This window comes from Python bivittatus, unplaced genomic scaffold, assembly GCF_059951505.1.
Source record: "Python bivittatus isolate LINGU-HERP-01145 unplaced genomic scaffold, Pbiv_v1 ctg000700_np1212, whole genome shotgun sequence".
Classification (NCBI taxonomy): Eukaryota; Metazoa; Chordata; class Lepidosauria; order Squamata; family Pythonidae; genus Python; species Python bivittatus.
Genome location: NW_028277098.1, coordinates 46,900,712 through 46,919,858, shown reverse-complemented (window position 1 = coordinate 46,919,858; position 19,147 = coordinate 46,900,712). Strand labels below are relative to the sequence as shown.

The following is a 19,147-nucleotide window of genomic DNA, read 5'->3' as shown; positions in this document are numbered from 1 at the left end:
CTATTAATAATTTCAAAGCATGTTTATTTTATTTATTCAGTAGAATTACTATGTTTCTCTGTGTGTTCTTTATTTTGTTTACAGCTGTTTGTACAGCAGTATAACAATACATACCACCTTGAGAGCTGATCCTGGTCAACACTACTTTATTTTCATGAAATGACCCAAGTATTCCATTCTATAAGAGCACTCTGTGAAAAGAAAATACATAAGTAGTGGCCCCAACTGGTATCTGGGTTCTGAAGTAGCCACCAGAGTACTTCATCACAATGCACCATTTTTCTTTCTTTCCCCCCCCCCCCCACCATGAAAGGTTATCATTATCATTATCCCAGAATGCAGGAGCATCCATGGGGTAGGAGGCCCAAAAATGTCAAAATGCGTCTGCATGACGCAAAAGGAACAGGACTACAATTGTGTGGTCATGGTTGACATCTTGACATTTTTTACTTTCTCCCATGCATATCCTTGCCTGAATAAGAGTAGATAAGAATGGGATAATGCAGCTGAAGAGATATTAGCTTCCTAGCATTCTTTTCATATCAAATTAAAATTGAACAAATGCACAAAGTTCTTTGTTATGAAACTAATACACATAACATATAACTAATGTCAATATGCTACTTTGATCGTAAATATTTAGAAGCATTTGTGGCTGAATCGGTCCTTTGTTTCTCTTTCTATAGGTGGTTTGACTGCAGTTATATACACAGATGCCCTACAGACTGTAATCATGGTACTTGGTGCTTTGGTTCTTATGTTCATAAGTAAGAGGAAGGAATTGTGTTGCTTACTTTTTTAGGCTATGCTCTGTGCAAACATATCTAAAATGAGAAATATAGATTTCTTGGGATTTCCTTTTGAGTAGGTCTTCATAGGATCGCAGTATGTGCAATGCTTACCTGTATATAATTTGTGTTTCTGTTTTAAACTATAACCATACTTTTAAAAGAGAGTGTATCAGCACCAAAAATCCCTCCTATTCAGAATGCCAGATAAGATTCAAGTTAACGCAACACTGAAGACAAATGCTTATATCTCAAAATGAGCTGGATCTTATGGTTGGAATAAAAACAATTTTTTTTTTTTAACAGAGAGAGGGATATGGACTAAAACATAGTTGTTTCTTCAGCCTGATTAATCTCATTGTCACACAATGACTTAAATGAGTATAAAATCCTATGTTATCCAAGCACTGATCAAACAAATGTGATGCTATAACGCTTCTAAATTTGAAACACTGTCATTATGAAATATTCATTCATCAGATCAGAATGCCTGGTCAGGAAAGAAATTATGCTCATGGCTCAGTTTTGCAGAGAATTACCAGCACGGTAGTAATTGTATCCAATAATCCAGAGACTCTAGCCATATAGTAATATTAATAATTATAATTTAAATAATATTAAAACAATATTAATTATTTTCTTAATAATGTTGCTATTATAATGTGTAAGTTTAAATACATGGTTTACCATGTGTTACATATCATATTGCAATGCTTACCTGTATATAATTTGTGTTTCTGTTTTAAACTATAACCATACTTTCAAAAGAGCATGTATCAGCACCAAAAATGCCTCCCATTTTTCAGAATGGCAGATAAGACTCAAGTTAATGCAACGTTGAAGACAAATGCTTATATCTCCCTTCCATCACCTCATTCCCTCATGTATGGGCTATTTATTAGAGAAAAACTAATCCCTCTTAACAAGCGCAGCTTCCAGTTTGGCTCTGAGAGAGTAAATCACTTGGAAGAAATGAATGAATGAATGAATGAATGAATGAATGAATGAATGAATGAATGAATGAATGAAATAGGCCATTTTTCTTTTCAGGCTTCGAGAAAGTTGGGTGGTATGAAGGACTGCAAGAAAAGTATAGTAAGGCAATACCCAACATCACTGTCCCAAACACAACTTGCCACCTGCCACGACAAGATGCTTTCCATATGATGAGGGATCCTATCACTGGGGATATTCCATGGCCTGGGCTCACATTCGGCCTCTCAGTACTTGCTCTCTGGTGCTGGTGCACTGATCAGGTAAAATAAATCTTTCTCCGCTTCCCCTTGAACTTTAGATTTATGACTCACTTCCACAGAAGGATGTTAAGAATGCTTCCTACTGAATAATACATATGGAAAACATTACGATGGAATCAAAAACCCATTTAATTTTTCAGTAAAGATGCCCGAGCAGGATGTGAGAACTCTCCTACCTTATGCTTGCAGCATCAAGAATAATTTGTACCACACAGATTTTAGCCACATGTTAGAAAAGAGGATAAAGCCTCCTGTTGCAGGGCAGGGAGAGAGAGAAACAATGAAATACACAATATAATTGTTGACCTTTGGGACTACCATAGTTAAAGGAACAAATTCACCTTTATAGCCATAGTCCAATCAACTATACATTACAGTGAAATCTTGATTTAATGGACCTTAGTGCAATGCATTTCATGTGCAAATTTCTATTGTATTTACATTGCCAAACACCATTTGTATAATGAAGTTATTATATAAATAATGTAAAACACACAACTGATGTCAATTCCACCTTGCCTGCTGCAGCCAGCAGAACAGTCAAATATATTGGTCAGAATGTTCAAATTCACAGTTGGGACAAATTCATTTATATCCAGTTAAATGTTACATTAAAATGTGTGTATTCCAACAGAATTAATTGTGTTTTTTTTAATATTTGTATGTTCTACGTATTTATTAGGCAGATACTTTCTCTTAATGTTAGAGGTTGCCTCTCACAAGTACTGGGAACTCTATAGAAATACCTAATTTTTACTGACTGGCAGGTTTTCCACCAGTTAAATTAAAACTGCTTCAAACAGTTCAATTTCTTTTCTCTGGCCAAAGAAATGTGAAAAAAACAATTCCCACCAAGTTTCTCTTTGCAGGTCATTGTGCAAAGGTCACTCTCAGCAAAGAGCCTCTCTCACGCAAAAGGTGGATCAGTATTGGGTGGATATTTGAAAATCTTCCCTATGTTTTTTATTGTCATGCCAGGAATGATTAGCAGAGCTCTTTTTCCAGGTAAGCTCCTTCCGAGTGTGGGAAAATCATGTGTGCCTTTAGACATCATTTTTCATTAACTGGCCAGCAATCAATAATGTAGAGAATCATATAGCCACATGGTGGAGCAAACATTACTAGGTGTTTAGTCATGGGAATATACAGTTTGGCTGAAAGCAGAAGAAAAGGTCCTGCTGGAGCAACCAAAGAGATGTTTTGTGGAAGCTTACATAGTTCCACATAAGGAATAGGCAACCTGTAACTTCTGGGTGCATCCAGTCCCCAGAGCACCCCGGAATTGCACTACTAAAATTTGGCCATAAAAGGCTATTTTCACCTATGCATTTTTATTTCTTCCTGGGAGATTTAGCATATCTATTCTGTATAAACTTTTCACAAACTCTCCACAATCATCATCTTCCAAATATTTTTGCCCTACTCTCTTCAATGCTCCCAGCTATGCCCTAGGAAGCTGAAAAACTGATGAACAGATGTTCTTCTGGTTGGAAGCCTTTCAGAGCAATGTTATAAGCATGCCCCATAAGCTTCTTATAAATTGCCATCTGTAGTTACTTTGTAGTCAGAAATATGAAAAGTTCATAACATTTGGGGTAAGGAATATAGAGTGAATGCCCTAAACACTGACTGTATAAAAGTCATTTGTCCTTTGGGCTTTTATTCTCCATAAGATCTGTGGAACTGAATTAGCATGCCTTTATTTCCTCGCTATAGATGAAGTGGGCTGTGTAGATCCAGCAATCTGTGAAAAAGTCTGTGGAGCTAAAGTGGGATGTTCCAACATTGCCTATCCTAAGCTGGTAATGGAACTCATGCCCGTTGGTGAGATAAGTTTCATTCAGTCCAAGAGGGAGGGGGCATTCTGAATCGGCTAGATTAGGACTCACTTGCTGATGGAAGCTAACTCAAGTTTCTTTTTGGTTTCTTAGGACTCCGTGGTCTCATGATTGCTGTGATCATGGCTGCCCTGATGAGCTCTCTTACCTCTATTTTCAATAGCAGCAGTACACTTTTTGCCATAGATATCTGGCAGCGGCTTTGCAAGAAGGCTACCGAACAGGAACTTATGATTGTTGGAAGGTAATTTTTCTCTTGCTACAGTTGTGTGCACTTACCTGAATGGCTAGGGCTATGGGAGTTGAAATTCAGCACTTCTGGAGGTAGCATATTTGCAAAGGTTAATTTGATGTGCTCAACTCCACATTATATGCTTCAGCATCTGGTTCGCTACTTCTGTTGCAGCTTCATGTATCAAACTGCCAAGCATTCTTTTCAGGGACTTCTGATAAAATGTTGTTGGAGCCCAAATAATTCTACAGTTGCAAAACAGCAATGGAACCCTTTCTCATAGAATCAAAAGTGTGCTAATATAAACCCCACTCCTAGCAAGGGCATTGTGCTCAGCTTTAAATAAGAGCTGAAGCAGCCCAAATAGAACCACCAAGCCCCTGATCCCAAAGCAGATGTCCATACCAACCACTGCCCTCCAGAACTGGTGCCTTCAAATCTCCATCCACAGTTCTTCAGTGTGGGCAATTAGCTATGTGCTTTTAAACATTCAAGGGATTGTCTTGCAGAAATCAAAGTGACTTCTGTATGTAAATTTTCATAGTCAAAGCAGATGCCCCATATCTATGGGATGTGAAGTAACCATTTTCAACAGTAGTTTTGCTTACATCTTTTAATAAAATCCTTCCCTTTTCACCTTTTTGATTCATGAAATACATGTTGTATCTGAAGCTTTAAAATGCATTTTTGTTTAGTTTCCCCAAAGCCTTTCTGTCAAGCAATGCAATGATTCTCTCCCCACCCTGCTTTCCAAGGAGTTCCATGAAAAGAGTTAGATTGTTCAAGTTGTGCAAAAGTAACCATCCTTTCTCCTCTTATCTCAGGGTGTTTGTTCTGATTCTCGTTGCCATTAGCATCCTTTGGATCCCCATCATCCAGACAGCCAATAGCGGTCAGCTCTTTGACTATATTCAGTCAATAACCAGTTACCTAGCGCCACCCATCACTGCTCTGTTTATCCTAGCAATCTTCTGCAGGAGGATCAATGAGCCAGTAAGTACAGAATCAATGAGAAGGTTCATATGAATAATAGTATCTTCCCAATGTCATCATTTCATAGTTTTTAAGGGCAGACAAGACCATTCATTACAATTATATTGACTCCTGAATGCAACATCTTTGGAACTTAGTCCCATTAGAGCACACTATCACTTTAAAAAGATTCTTAAGACTTTGATTACTGGTTTAACGAAAGATAGTGACAGGCTCAGGAAGGAATGGAAAGGAGGAGGAGAAAGAAATATTATAAAGAATTGCATTCTATTATTTTCCCCCAATGTTTAGAAAGTAATTCTTATTCTGAGACAGAATTTCCCTGCCTTTAATCTTCCAGCCATCAAATCTCCTTTGATTTGAGACTTCAAGAGAGCAGAGCCTTATATAATTATGTGGGAGATCTATCCACAGGAATCAAGTCCTATTTCACTAGTCTCTTTTCAATAAACTTAATAAATAGCTTTTCTTCTTAGAATTTTATATCCTTGTATCAGCAAGTCAAATTAAGGTAAGTTCCGTAATTCCACACAAGCCAGCTTCTGCTTAATTTGCTGTGAGAGTCAATAATCACAATGCAGTTATTCCATGATGCAACCCCCCTTCCAAATAACATGTCCTTTACTTTTTACAGAACAATAGCTGTGCATGCCCCAAACCCATGATGTTTAACAAAATTTCAGTAGAATAGAAAATAGAAAAATCATGTCAAATATTGACTACACAATAATACAAGCCCAATTGATGGAGAGTTGGTGGGAAAAAGTAAACTATTGTTTTATTTTTGGCAAAGAAGATGAATTACACAAAGAAACAACTAAAACAACAACAAAGTGAACCTGTGATCTGGATTCCAATAAAACATACTGTTGTACAATTTTTATTTTACCTTTAATTTATCATTATATCTCAGAAAGTTGGAATACCCCAGTGTTAGGTTACCAGATCTGGGGTGCAAAAATCTTGATAGCAGCCAAGAGGTATAGAAAACTCTAACATCTTGCTGCCATTCAGATTTTGCAACCCAGATCTGGTAAGTCTCTCAATAACTTATAGGTAAAATAATGTGTTGAATAAATGACTTAGAAAACTAAACTGAGATTTAATATAAGACATTCTACATTTAGGGCTATATCTAGGCTGCAAATTCTTACTAGATGACAGTAAAGAGATACAGCTACCATCCCATGATCTTCAGATTTTTGCAGTCCAGAGCTGGGAGCCCTGTTAGATTTATACATCACTGTTTGTTGTTGAGACAACAGAGGTTCTCATAAACAATATCTCTGTGTTACAATTTAAGCATTGTAAAATGTTTAATTTTAAATAAAAATATTTTAAACTATTCGTCCCCCAAAAATAAACATGCAAAGAAAATCTTGGATCTCATTCACTGTAAACTCAGTAATGAAGCCTACAAACAAATTGATGTTTCCAAGATTTATGTCAATAACATGATCTCTCCATATTTTTCCTAGGGAGCTTTCTGGGGCCTAATGTTTGGATTAGTAGTGGGTTTTATTAGGATGGTTATGGAATTTATCTACACAGCACCCTCATGTGGCGAGGAGGATCAAAGACCATCTGTGTTGAAAGATGTTCATTATCTGTACTTTGCTATTCTTCTGTTTGGGCTCACAGTTGGTGTTATAGTCTTCGTGAGCCTCTGCACACCACCAATTCCAGAAGAAAATGTAAGTGACATTCTAGGGTGAAATCTATTGTTACAAATCTATGTTTAGCCTCTGATTGCTTTGTTATCTTCAGAGGCATTGTGTTTTGAATAGTTATATTCTAGTAAACTCTTGCTCTACAAAGTTCTTCCTTGAAATTATCTTGCTTCCAAAGTATTATGGAATTAAAAATAGATATATTTCAAATGGAAATGGAGAACAGGCTTGTTTCCATGCTGTGAAGCAACTAATGCACATGCCATCAAGAAAAGAGGCAGACAGTGGGGAAGAAATTATATTACAACAGGCAGCTGAAGAAGGAATGTAATGGCTCTAATTGAACCCTCTTTCGTATTTCAGTAGAGACAGCATCAATCTTGTGAGCTAAAAAGATTAATATTGTTGGAGCTCTGGCATTTAGAAAGAGCATTTCATTCCAAACCAATCTCAATTACATTGTACAATCAAAGTTTAGTAACAAAGAATTTTATTTCTTTTGCTGCTTAAAACAGACACAAAAAGTTTTATTTTGGCAAGTACCTAAACATATCATTTAAATATCACTGGTTTTGTGGAGTAAGTTTGTGCTTCATTAGATTTTTGTCGTCCATGTAGGAAGCTTTCATATCCTGCTGTAGGTGGAGCTACAGAATCTTCTGAATTCAAAACATGTGCCCCACAATTTTCATACAGTATTTCTAAATATAATATTGTATAAATAAAAGTTTAGATCATACTCTTGGTTGAAACCTGTGGGCATGTTTCTTGTGGTTTTCACAGTTCTTTCAACCAGGTCTACCCCTATGTGTTAGCTTTAAAGAAGAACAAGACAAAGAGAAGTAAAAATAATGTTGTACCACTTATGTTGGTGCTGAGGAACACCCAAATACTCTTTGCATAGGCAACCACAAGGTAGAGGGGGAGCAGACCACAGAAGAAATCTATGTTGCAACTGTAACACTAACTCTATCTCTTATGTGCTTGGGTGCAATCTCATGATGTAAGTATGACATTTCATCTTTTTGGTGTTGTCCTGATCAGTTGTATAATGCCTATTCAGGAAACTGTAGGGGATGTCATTATACAGGCAGGATATAACAGTAATCTGAGCTCCAGCCATGAATCTCTTTTAAAAAGAATAAATAGGTTTATTTTAGAGTTATAACATTTGTTGCACTTAAGCTGGTTTGAAATGTTTTGTAGCTTCTGCTGAAAAGCATGGGAGTGGGGGAGGGAAAGAAAGCAGAAAAGAAAACCAGTTGGTGTAGTGGCTAATGTCTTGAACTAGGAATTGAAAGACTGTGACTTGTAGTCCTCCCAGGGTTGTTGTGGTGAGGAAAATAGGAGGCTGGAACATTATGTACACTGCCTTGGGTTGTACAAAATACAGGCAGGATAATAAATAAAGTTTCAACCACTTGTTCTTGCTTGGATCCTTCTGTATTCTCCATCTCTACTGGACTCTAATCATATTGGCCAGAATATATATATATATATTCCTGAAAATATTCTTTAGGAAAGATGTGGATCATCAAATCAAAGCAATTTAGCACAATGTGACAAGAAGAATTAGCCTTGCCTGATGCTTATCTTGGTTGAAAATAATTTAAATAAAGCAATAAATCTTCTGAAGATTATACAGATTTTTGTGTCAACTGGAAATGTCTTCTACATTTTGTGCCTGAAATTCAAACTGTTTAAACTATTCTTCATTTATAAGGCACCTTTTGAGAGTTACTTGAGGGTCTGCACTATGAATATATTTTTACAGAAGCAGCTTTGGGAGGAAGCAACCTGAAGCACAGAATAAGCAGAAGAAGGATGTGTGGCCATTCAATAAAATAAAAAGAGTACAGTAATAATTAAAAAAAAATAAAACTGTAGAAAAGCCAAGAAAAAAGGATTTGGAAATAGCTTAGCTTTAGAAATAGTTTCCGGTGCATGTATCAAAGGAAAGCTTTATATAAATAAATATACACTCCAAAAAAATTACAAAGTTATATGCTGTTGAAAAGTCATACAGAACAGTATCAATCAGGCATGTTGTATTCTTCTCTAGCCTAGCAGTTTTGGTTAAAATTGAAGATACCTAATTCCAATTAGTGTGCCCTGCATTTAAACTTTAGACAGTGTTTGATTGGGGCCCATTTTTGCATAAAAATGTGGTATGTGCACCTTTTTCTAAGATACAATTTTACATTGATTTGATATTGGGAGATAGTAGATTCAGTGGGATTTATAACTCAATAGAATTATATAAGATTGTGCTTAAATGTCTGCAAAGCCAGTAGCAATATATCCTATCTGATGCATGTAAAGTGATAGTCACATAACTTTTTGTCCATCCTTGTTTAACCATCAGATTCAAACTGTTCTGTAACTTTTTTTTTCTTGTTTCTAATTTACAATTATCCAGCTTGCCGGATTAACGTGGTGGACTAGATACAGCGAAACACCTGAAAAACATATTGAGAGCTGCGCCCATCAAAATGTAGAAATTACTTCCCAAAAGGAGGAGACGGATTCAGTAATTTTGTCATCAGAGAATGTAGATTTAACAGACAAAGAACATGGAGGTGGGTAGTATTTCCTTCCTTCCTTCCTTCCTTCCTTCCTTCCTTCCTTCCTTCCTTCCTTCCTTCCTTCCTTCCTTCCTTCCTTCCTTCCTTCCTTCCTTTTACAAAATCTCAATACAGCAATTAAGATTAAAAAATATGAAATACAATCCAAAAAAAAAGCAAACAACAATAATAATCCTGACCACTCATCCCCACTAATTCATGAGACCACATCTTTTGAAGAATAATTAGTCTCTATTAGCCCTCTTAAAGAACCAGGTCTTCACAATTCTCCAGAATGCCAGTAAGGGTGAGGCAATTGCTATCTCCAGGGATAAACTCTACAGAGGGTCATCACTGAAAAGATTTACCACCCAGGGGCCCTAATGCTCACATTATCTTGGCATTGGGGCCCACAACAAGCCCACCCTCTTGGATCTCATGTTGTGTGTTCTTATACCTAGTGTTTATTTTCCAGAGTCTACTGGAGGCAAGAAATATGTTCTTTTAACACAACTGACTACAAATGAATGGAAAGCATATTCCAGCAATCTTTATTCCATCTGTTTAACATAGTGTCAGCCAATAAAATGTTGCAACAGCTTTTCCAGGTGCACTGTACAGCACACCTGGAAGGTACCAGATAGGGGAAGATGAATTATAGATTACACTGTGCTTTATAGGATACATATACTGTAGAGTTAATTTTTTTCCAGGTTGCAGGAAGCCATAAAGAAGGGCTACACTCAAGACAGGGCAAAGCCCAAATCCAGGGCAAATTATGGCAATTTGGGTGGCTCTTACTTGCCCTGTGCTGATTCAGAAACATCTGTAAAACTTCAGTCTTCTCCCTCCAAAAGTTCACCAGTACCTCAAATGGCAAGGCCATGGAATTTTGCCAAATGGGATGAAAAAATAAAGAAAATATTGACATTTGGCATGAATGAGAGGGGAAAGAGGAGGCACGTTGATTTCAGTGATCAACATATCTATTGTCAAATCTGTGACTTTTGGATGGGTAGTACAATCACAGTGAAAAAGCCTCACAGACATTGATGGGACATCATAGTAAACTTACTGGAGAGATTGAGAATGGTAGGGCAGAGGCCAATCTCAATCAAATTGCAAGGGCAAAGAATTACTAGGAGTTTTGGGAATACTGCAGCAGTGGCCTGAGCTATGGTCAAACAACATAAAACAAACATTCAAGTTTTAAGTGCCTATTTTGCTGGGCCCCATGTAAGTGTGCAATCAGTTTGGAAGAAACCAGAGTTGCTGAAGAGATAGCCATGGGGTATGAGAAATATTGTTGGCCCTTCTATATCCCTGTGCTAATGTCCAATCTGTTCCACCTCTCTTTAGAAATTTGGACTTCTTCCTCCATGGTTATATACTCTAGTGGACTTTTACAGTCTCAAGCTGAAGCCTCTATATAACAAATTCCCCTGAATTTTGGGGTGGGGGAAGTTGACCATTCCAAAAGGAAAGAATAACCGCATTGTAGTGACTGGACCCTAACCATTTTCTCAATCAGAGCACAGGGAGGAAAAAAACAAATGTCCCTGATAGTAATAGAGTTCTTTAATGATACAAGGATAATTTTTCAAGCCAGAACAGAACTATGTTTTCCTGAATCTGTTTCCAGAACAAAGACTGAATTAGGATGGAGTTATTTTGGTCCACCAGGGCAGGTTGGGCTATTTCCAGAGCAAACAGATCAGACATACTTGGCACAGCCCTATGCAATTGTATTAGAGGAATAGCAGAATGGCTTGTTAATGGTTTCTTCTCCAACTCGCAGGGTGAAAGCCTATATTTAGATTTGTTTTCAGAATAGGTGGTCAGCATCAGCTCTGGTGATATGCAAAGTTTTACCTGCCACAGCTGTTTCTTATACTTGCAATAAAATGGATTATCCTTCATGGATTATAGCATAAGTTTATGCATAATGTGCCATCCTTTGCATAATAAAATATGATTGGTGGAAACAATGTATAAAACTGTATCTGAACAATTTTATACCAAAAATAGACAAAGTGGGACTATAATATGTTTGGAACTTCTATGAAACAATATTATGAATGCGTCTTTAAAAAATAACCAATACTGCTACAAAATGGAGTCATCCATCTGTCTATGGGTGAGTAAAAAGGGAAGATATTTTTATTAATAAAGAGGGAAAACAGAAATCAAATCTGCCTGCCAGTTTCAAAATAATCCTACCAAAAATAAATGATCCAAGGGAGAAATGATTCAATCAAATATTAAATACCAATGTATTAAATGTCTACTACCTTGGTCTAAGAAATTGCTTTTTTGTCTGGGAAGTTGGAAAATTTTGGCAAGAACTATGAAATGGTTTCAGGCAAGATGAAAGAAATAACTTCAGATGTGGTTGGGAATAGAAAGAAAATATAGGGAGATTATAAATAGAAAGAAGTGGTAAGACACAGTTACTACTACAGATCCCTAGCCATGAACAATGGATTAAGGCTGTTCAGTGCTCTGGATATGATTCCAGAACGGTGCTTCAGACCACATAGAAGTGTATGTGCAGCACCAGTCAGTAACTGTGGAGTCCTTGGGGTTCTCTGAGCTTGGTTGTTTTCTTGCAGACGTTTCATTACCCATCTAGGTAACATCTTCAGTGCTGCACCGAATACGATAATAGATTGTCATGGAGTTTTTCTCCATGATGATTTATCCCTAACCTGGTCCTTCAAGTCTTCCAGTGGTAAACCCATTGCCAGTCTAACTGAGTCCACCCATCTTGTTGCTGGTCATCCTCTTCTTCTCTTTCCTTACACCTTTCCCAGCATTAGAGATTTCTCTAGAGAGTTAGGTCTTTGCATAATGCGTCCAAAGTAGGATAATTTATGCCTGGTCTTTTGTGCGTTGAATGAGAACTCTGGGTTAACCTGTTTGATAATCCATTTGTTTTCTTGACTGTCCATGGTATCCTTAGGAGTCTTCTTCAACAACAACATTCAAAAGCGTTAATACTCTTTCCATCTGGCTTCCTCAAAGTCTAACTTTTGTTTGTTAGAGTGTCACAGGGAATACCATTGCACTATTCGGATCTTTATAGAAATAGACATATCATGGCATATGCCAAGGCCTTCATGGCTGCTCCACTAAGTGCTAGTCTGCAGTGTATTTCTTGATTGCTGGTTCCTTTACGGTTGATAGTTGATCCTTAAAGGATGAAGCTATCCACCACTTCAGCATCTTCATTGTCAGTTTTAAGGCTGGTTGTTCTACCAGTTGTCATTAGTTTGGTCTTCCTTATGTTTAATTTTAGTACCATTTCTTTTATTGTGCTGCCTTTATTACTAGAGCCTTAAAATCCTTTGCATTTAGCAGAATAATGTCATCAGCATAGCATAGGTTATTGATGTTTCTTCCTCTAGTTTTAAAACCACATTTTCTTCTTTTAATCCTGCTTCCTTTTTCATGTATATTCAACATGTAGGTTGAATAAATAATGGGAGAGTGTACAGCCTTGTCTCACTCCTTTGCCACCCTGAAGCCAATTTTTAAATATTTTTAATTTTTTTTTATTACTAGATGTAATTCTATTCAAATGTAGTTTTATATTTTGTATACTGGGGATACATTAAATGGCTGGTGGTATATAAACATTTAAATAAAATAATAGTTTTCCTATCCCCACTCTAGTTCTTGCTGATCTAAGTTGGGCAAGTATCTACCCTCTACTTATGATAAGTGACTTTTCATTCATGAAATTGTGCACTTAGAATTCCTTGACCCAAAATTTAGCGTCTGAGAACTAAAGTACGTTTATGCACACTTTAAATTCCAATTGCTTGAAGTACATAAATTGAGAGAGGTAAGCTAAGGTAAGAAGGAAGTATCTTAATTATAATCAGCAGTTCTTCATTTTGGGAGCATTCAAAAGAATTAAATTTGATAGCTACTAAGGAATGACAAGAAGGAAACCAGACTTCATAATCTGAAGGTCTGGTGGGTACTTTGATTCACATTTGAAGCAGCTGGTCGAACTAAAGTTGTTAATTATTTGTCACCTTTGTTTGGACATGAGCCATCTCATCCGTCCTCACATCTGAGTATCAACAATTATCTTGATTATTAGGTTATTAGCACCAATTGTAAAAGAAAAGTAACATCTTTTCATGCAAAAATATAATTGTGTTTTATTACAGTTACCACAATTTATCACAAGGAGAGAGAGACTTTGTGTGGGTGTGTTTATCCAATTTTATTTTCTCAGAGAGTTCTGAAAGCTCAGTTGAATTTCCATTCTTCTAGTAGCTTAACGGGTCAAATTTTTGTAAATCCCCTCCCCCCATCACAAGATCTTAAACTGTCTCATGGCCATCCATGGGGAAGAGGGAAATTTCATAATCTGCAAGATAGCAGGCATGGTGTTGCAAACAAAGTCCTGCCCCTTTTGGATGTGCATGCTACAAAGGGGTGGAGCTTCTATCACGATGCCATGCCTGCTAATTTGCACATTTTGACACACACATTCCTCAGTGGATGCTGCTGATCTCTTGTTTATACAGCTTTTGAAGGTAGAGGAACTTGATTCTTAGAAATGTGAGCAAAGCTGACAATTAAGTTATAATATCCATACTAGACAGCCATTTTGGTGTAGTAGTTAGAGGCACTGGAGCAGAAACCAGGAGACTGTGAGTTCTAGTCCTGTCCTAGGCACAAAGCCAGCTGGGTGACCTTCTCTCTCAGCCCTAGTAAGCAGGCAAGGGCAAACCCCTTCTGAAAATGTTGCCAAGAAAACTGCACAGATTTGTCCAGGCAGTCACCAGAAGTTAAGACTGACTAGAAGGCAGGAAAAATAATGCCCATACTGAAATATGAGGCTTTTTCATGACAAAATGATACTTGAGAGTTTGAGCCACAAATCATTAGGGATGCCCCAGAAGTAGGATACCATTGAGGGATATGAGAGTTTCCTTTAAACACAATTTTATACCAGTCCATGACTCAGAGAAAAGTTGCCTCTTTATTTCTTTGGGCAACACCTTTCCTTTCCTTTCCTTTCCTTTCCTTTCCTTTCCTTTCCTTTCCTTTCCTTTCCTTTCCTTTCCTTTCCTTTCCTTTCCTTTCCTTTCCTTTCCTTTCCTTTCCTTTCCTTTCCTTTCCTTCCTTTCCTTTCCTTTCCTTTCCTTTCCTTCATAGCAGGGCTTTTAGGCAGGAAATGTGTGGGACAAATAATGTAGTTAGATGCAAGAGAGATCAAGGCTTCTAAGTATTTAGCAGTTGTGTAAAAGGGAGACTTTTGATATGTAGCAATGAGAAGAACTGCATTTGATCAACTTTCTTCTTTTAAACAGTTCTGGAAAGAGATGGGAGCTGTCTTTGTTTCTCATCTGCCCACCCCAAGAGGGATGCAGATCTTCAGCCGATGAGGCTTTTCTTGGCAGGCAGACACTGTTAAAAGGACAGGAGTCGAGAGACACACAGAGATGGAGAACACACAACAGTTCTAGTCCCCTGTGACTGTGCAAAGACAGCATGCATGGAAAATTACAGACCCTCATAATTGGTTAACACAAAGTTAATGCTCTGTAAGCATTTGCAGCTGAGACTAATCAGAATGTAAATACAATTAATTTGCTGGAGAGAATTTGCTGAAGGCAGACTGAATGACAACAATCCAGGATTTAGCTGCAGTTTATAGCTAAGTGTTATTTCAGAACTAGAGTTCTCCTTGTATGCACTATGTATGATAAGGCTGAAGTTTAGGACTGGGAAGGGTGCTGGTGTTTTTTGTTGAATACGGCATTCCTCCAGGAAAGATCCAGTCAAGGCAGTATGCTCTTGGTGGAGGGTTCAGTCCAGTGATGGACAGGACAGAAATTAAAAGGAGCCTTTTTTCTCTTCCTATGGCTACATTTCTCCCCCTCCTTCTTCCTTCTCTTCTGTAGGCTGCTGGAGTAGGTACATAACACTGTTATTGAGGGGTGGTCAACTTTTGGTAGTTGGGGCACATAATTTTTTCTGTGGCAAGATGAAGCCCGCAGTGGGCCATTATGAAGTGGGTAAGTTACATCAGATATGAGCCATCAGCATTTTTTCTGTTTGCTAGATGTGGATGTGGAGTTTGATGAGGAGGGTTCTAACTGGTTTTGAAATAAATCTATCTATCTATCTATCTATCTATCTATCTATCTATCTATCTATCTATCTATCTATCTAATTTGCAAGGCTGCCCAACTCTATAAAGACTGGGCTGCATATACCTATTAAAAACAGGTTGGAAAATCCAAACCAAAAAAGAACCAAGAGCAAGAGGAGCAAAAACAAGCATAACCCGTTTAGCATAAAGCATTCCCACAAGGGTTCCTTGCCCAACCTAGCCCAAGGCCTCAGGGAAAAGCCAGGTCTTAAGGGCCCATTTAAATAAGGCCCATTTTAGGGCTTCCACTATAGTTTGTTAGAGAAGACTTTAAGGGACATAAATCTTAAGTTTGAGAGCAATGCCCAACCTTGGATCCTCAGGTTAATTATCTCAGGTTTAGCAGAGGTGTGGCTACTTGTAGATGGCTTTGCAAATGAGGGGAAGGTCTGCTGCTCAGCTCCAATTTAGAGACAACCAAAATTAGAGTACACAGGATTCATAGCATGAGGGCAGCTGGAGGTAATTGATACAGTGATCCCATTGCACTACAACCCACAGGGATGTCACCTTAATGGCTTAGTTGTCTCAGTAAACACTGAATTTCACCTTGATGAAGAAAGATGGAAAGATTGATGACATTTTTAGAAGCTCTGTCAGTTTCAGGAAGCCAGACTTGAATCACTTAAGTAAAACATATAACTTCATCTGCTCGTATCATCCTTTGCTGTTCTATACTGTTTCTCAAGTATATGTCACGTGCTTGTTCCAGTGTGTCTATAAGCACTATATAGAAGAAAACAATTCATACTAATTCATTCTCATTCTTTTCTTACAGAAGCGAAGCATCCTTTCTGGAAGAAGTTATATTTCTGGTTCTGTGGAATTTCTCTCAATCCCAAACCCACTTTAACAAAAGAAGAGGAAACAGCCATTCAGACGAAGCTTACCAGTATCAAGGAAGAACCAGTGTGGAAAGCTGTTTGCGATGCCAATGCAATTGTTCTTTTAGCTATCAACATCTTCTTATGGGGTTACTTTGGATGAGCCAAGTAAGCTCCTAGAGAAACTCAAAAGATTAAGCTTGGTTTAGAAGAATCAAGCAGCATTAACTGATGAAAATGGACATACCTTGAAAAAATAAATTATAAACTGTTGTTTAGACCAGGGTTCCTCAACCTTGGCAACTTTAAGACGGGTGTACTTCAACTCCCAGAATTCCACAGCCAGCCTTGCTGGCTGTGGAATTCTGGAAGTTGAAATCCACCCGTCTTAAAGTTGCCAAGGTTGAGGAACCCTGGTTTAGACCACTAAATGGACCACTAGTAAAGATTTGCAACCCAAGGCCACATACAGCTTCTGGTCTTTGGCCTAATTTCATCTGGCCTTTCACCTAATTTCAGAAGTTTTTTGCAAACACACAATTCAGAGTTGTAGAAAAAGCAACCTGTCCCTTTTTTGGCAGCTTGTAGTTTTAATTTTTAGTTTTCAAACTCCATATTTCTGTTGGTTAAATAAGAAACAGTCTTGACTTACCTCAAAGAGTTATTGTAAAATGAGATAAACATCAAATAAATACCAAAGGTGCTCTTATAGATATTTCTTGTCAATATATAATACTTTTCTCTAAGCCCTTTTGGCATGAATAAACCTCTCCTTTAAGAAATAAAGAGTGGTATAAAGGCAATATTTACATGAATTGCCTTGGAGCAACAAAACCTCACATGAAAAATTCTCAAAAAGAACTACAGTAATGCAGTTGAAGGAATACGTACTGACATATTTTCCAGTCTAGAGTTCACTCCAGCAGATATGAGGAAATTGTTCTGTCCATGAAAGGTTCTTCTGCAATAACATTGCTATTATTTAAACATATTGTTGCTGCTAAAGTAGTGACACAAATGCAAAAAGGTTGCAGAACTTTAATTTCTGTCTTCACTGCACAGCTTTGGGTTCTCATTTCTGACCTGGGCAGCTCTTGATTTAATCTCCAGAATAACCACATCAGTCCTCAACCACTCCTCTTGTGGTCAGTGCACACCCAGAATTTGAATTGTGGTATAACTTCATAATGATGAAAATGTGAACAAATACTATATGAATCTGAAGACTTGTAAAATCTTCTAAAAATCTAGTCTTATGAGGAAATGGAGAATGGATTACAAGATGATGTTTACATGGTCATCTGAATGCAACTGTCTTTCTGTATCCAATCAGATATGGGTTATTTTTCTAGTTCAACTCTTCACTGGCATACAGTATCTAGTGTCAAGTCTGTTGGTCTTTAATGGATTGGATTCATGCTGTCGAGCCATAGTAATAGCAGTATTCTTCTAGGGAACATTGAACCCTGCCTCTGATTCTATCCCCATATCAAAAGATGCTTTCAATATTTATCAGTTTAACAGCACAGATTGCCTTCAGCCTCCTGCTGCATGCAGGCGTATGTGGATCACAACACCTGACTTTTTTCCATGTTAGTACTTCTCACAAAATGAGTTATCAACACTATAGGAGACATATATGTTGCAAGCAACTGTAATACTTTGAATTATAACTGATACCCAAATCCATAGGCAGCAGACATTTTTAATGAACTCAATATATACTTCGTTAGTAATCTTTACTGCTAGGGTTATGTCGATCAGCAAACGATTATCATTCATTTTCCTGATAAATCTATCAAGGTCATTCATTGCTGCTCCAGAAAAAAAGGTTATTCTTTTAAACCAAGATTAATGTCTTGCTGTTTTTTTGTCAGGCTGACTGAGCAAAATGAAATGAAATTAACAATAAACCTCTTACTACACTAATTTACTAGGAAAATATTTTAAAATGTCATTGTGTTATATTTCATTCAAAACAGTTGCTTCATTAGGCACCTTTTTAGTACATGTAAGCAGCACAAATTTACAAAAAATTAAGGAAAAGGAACAAGAAGTTTGTACATTGCTGTTCATCTTTTATTTTAAATGCACAGAAAATTAATGATGACTTGCTCACCAATTAAGGCACTTATCACTAAAACACTGCAATCTATTTTGTCCAGTACTCAAAAATGTGTTCAACGCTCATCCAAATATAAAAAACTGTGCTGTTAAGAGACCATTTATATAACTGATAAGCGTCTCTGTCCTTTTTAGAATCCTCAACTTTATTCAGAGGTTATACTGATGATCAGCTATGCTATATATTCATGAGTATTTGGGAACATTTTGTGACATAGTAACCCAGCACTAAAGGCTCTATGGCAGCCAAGAGTTTTGGTACAGAGATTCTCCATAAAGCCAGGTAAACTCTTATCTTCTCCTGTAAATTCAGGGAGAAAGGAGAGACCAGTTGAAGTCAGGAGTATACACACGTCAGTTACAGTTACTGAGAATTTAGCAAAAGAAGAGTACAAGTACAGTAAGTCTGTAGGCTGGCGTTTCTCAACCTTGGCAACTTTAAGATGTGTGGATTCAACTCCCAGAATTCCCCAGCCAGCATGGCTAGCTGGGGAACTCTGGAAGTTGAAGTCCAGACATCTTAAAGTTGCTAAGGTTGAAAAACTCTGCTCTAGACCAAAGGGAGCAACACAGTACTAAAAGTTCAAGACATCAGGAGAAAGTGAGTAGGAGTACAGGCTACCATATCTGGGCTGGAAAAATCTGGACAACTACCAATTGGTAACAAACAGTTATAATGT

The 19,147-nt window shown here is 37.4% G+C and overlaps 1 protein-coding gene across 5 annotated transcripts in view; it reads left to right on the top strand.

Annotated features, from left to right (window-relative positions):
* Positions 1 to 18,272, top strand: part of SLC5A9 (solute carrier family 5 member 9) — a 35,719-nt gene extending 17,447 nt beyond the window's left edge. For 3 of the 5 annotated variants that reach the window (XM_025170124.2, XM_025170125.2, XM_025170123.2), the window contains 9 exons: positions 687 to 767; positions 1,839 to 2,044; positions 2,914 to 3,049; positions 3,761 to 3,868; positions 3,976 to 4,126; positions 4,939 to 5,107; positions 6,586 to 6,801; positions 9,197 to 9,356; positions 16,298 to 18,272. In XM_025170124.2, coding sequence (XP_025025892.2) covers positions 687 to 767; positions 1,839 to 2,044; positions 2,914 to 3,049; positions 3,761 to 3,868; positions 3,976 to 4,126; positions 4,939 to 5,107; positions 6,586 to 6,801; positions 9,197 to 9,356; positions 16,298 to 16,506 — 1,436 coding nt within the window. In that variant the 3' untranslated portion in view covers positions 16,507 to 18,272. Of the gene's footprint in view, positions 1 to 686; positions 768 to 1,838; positions 2,045 to 2,913; positions 3,050 to 3,760; positions 3,869 to 3,975; positions 4,127 to 4,938; positions 5,108 to 6,585; positions 9,357 to 16,297 lie in introns of those variants that run through there. The other 2 variants (XR_003085321.2, XM_025170126.2) reach the window with 2 other exon arrangements.
* The last annotated feature ends 875 nt before the right edge of the window (positions 18,273 to 19,147 follow it).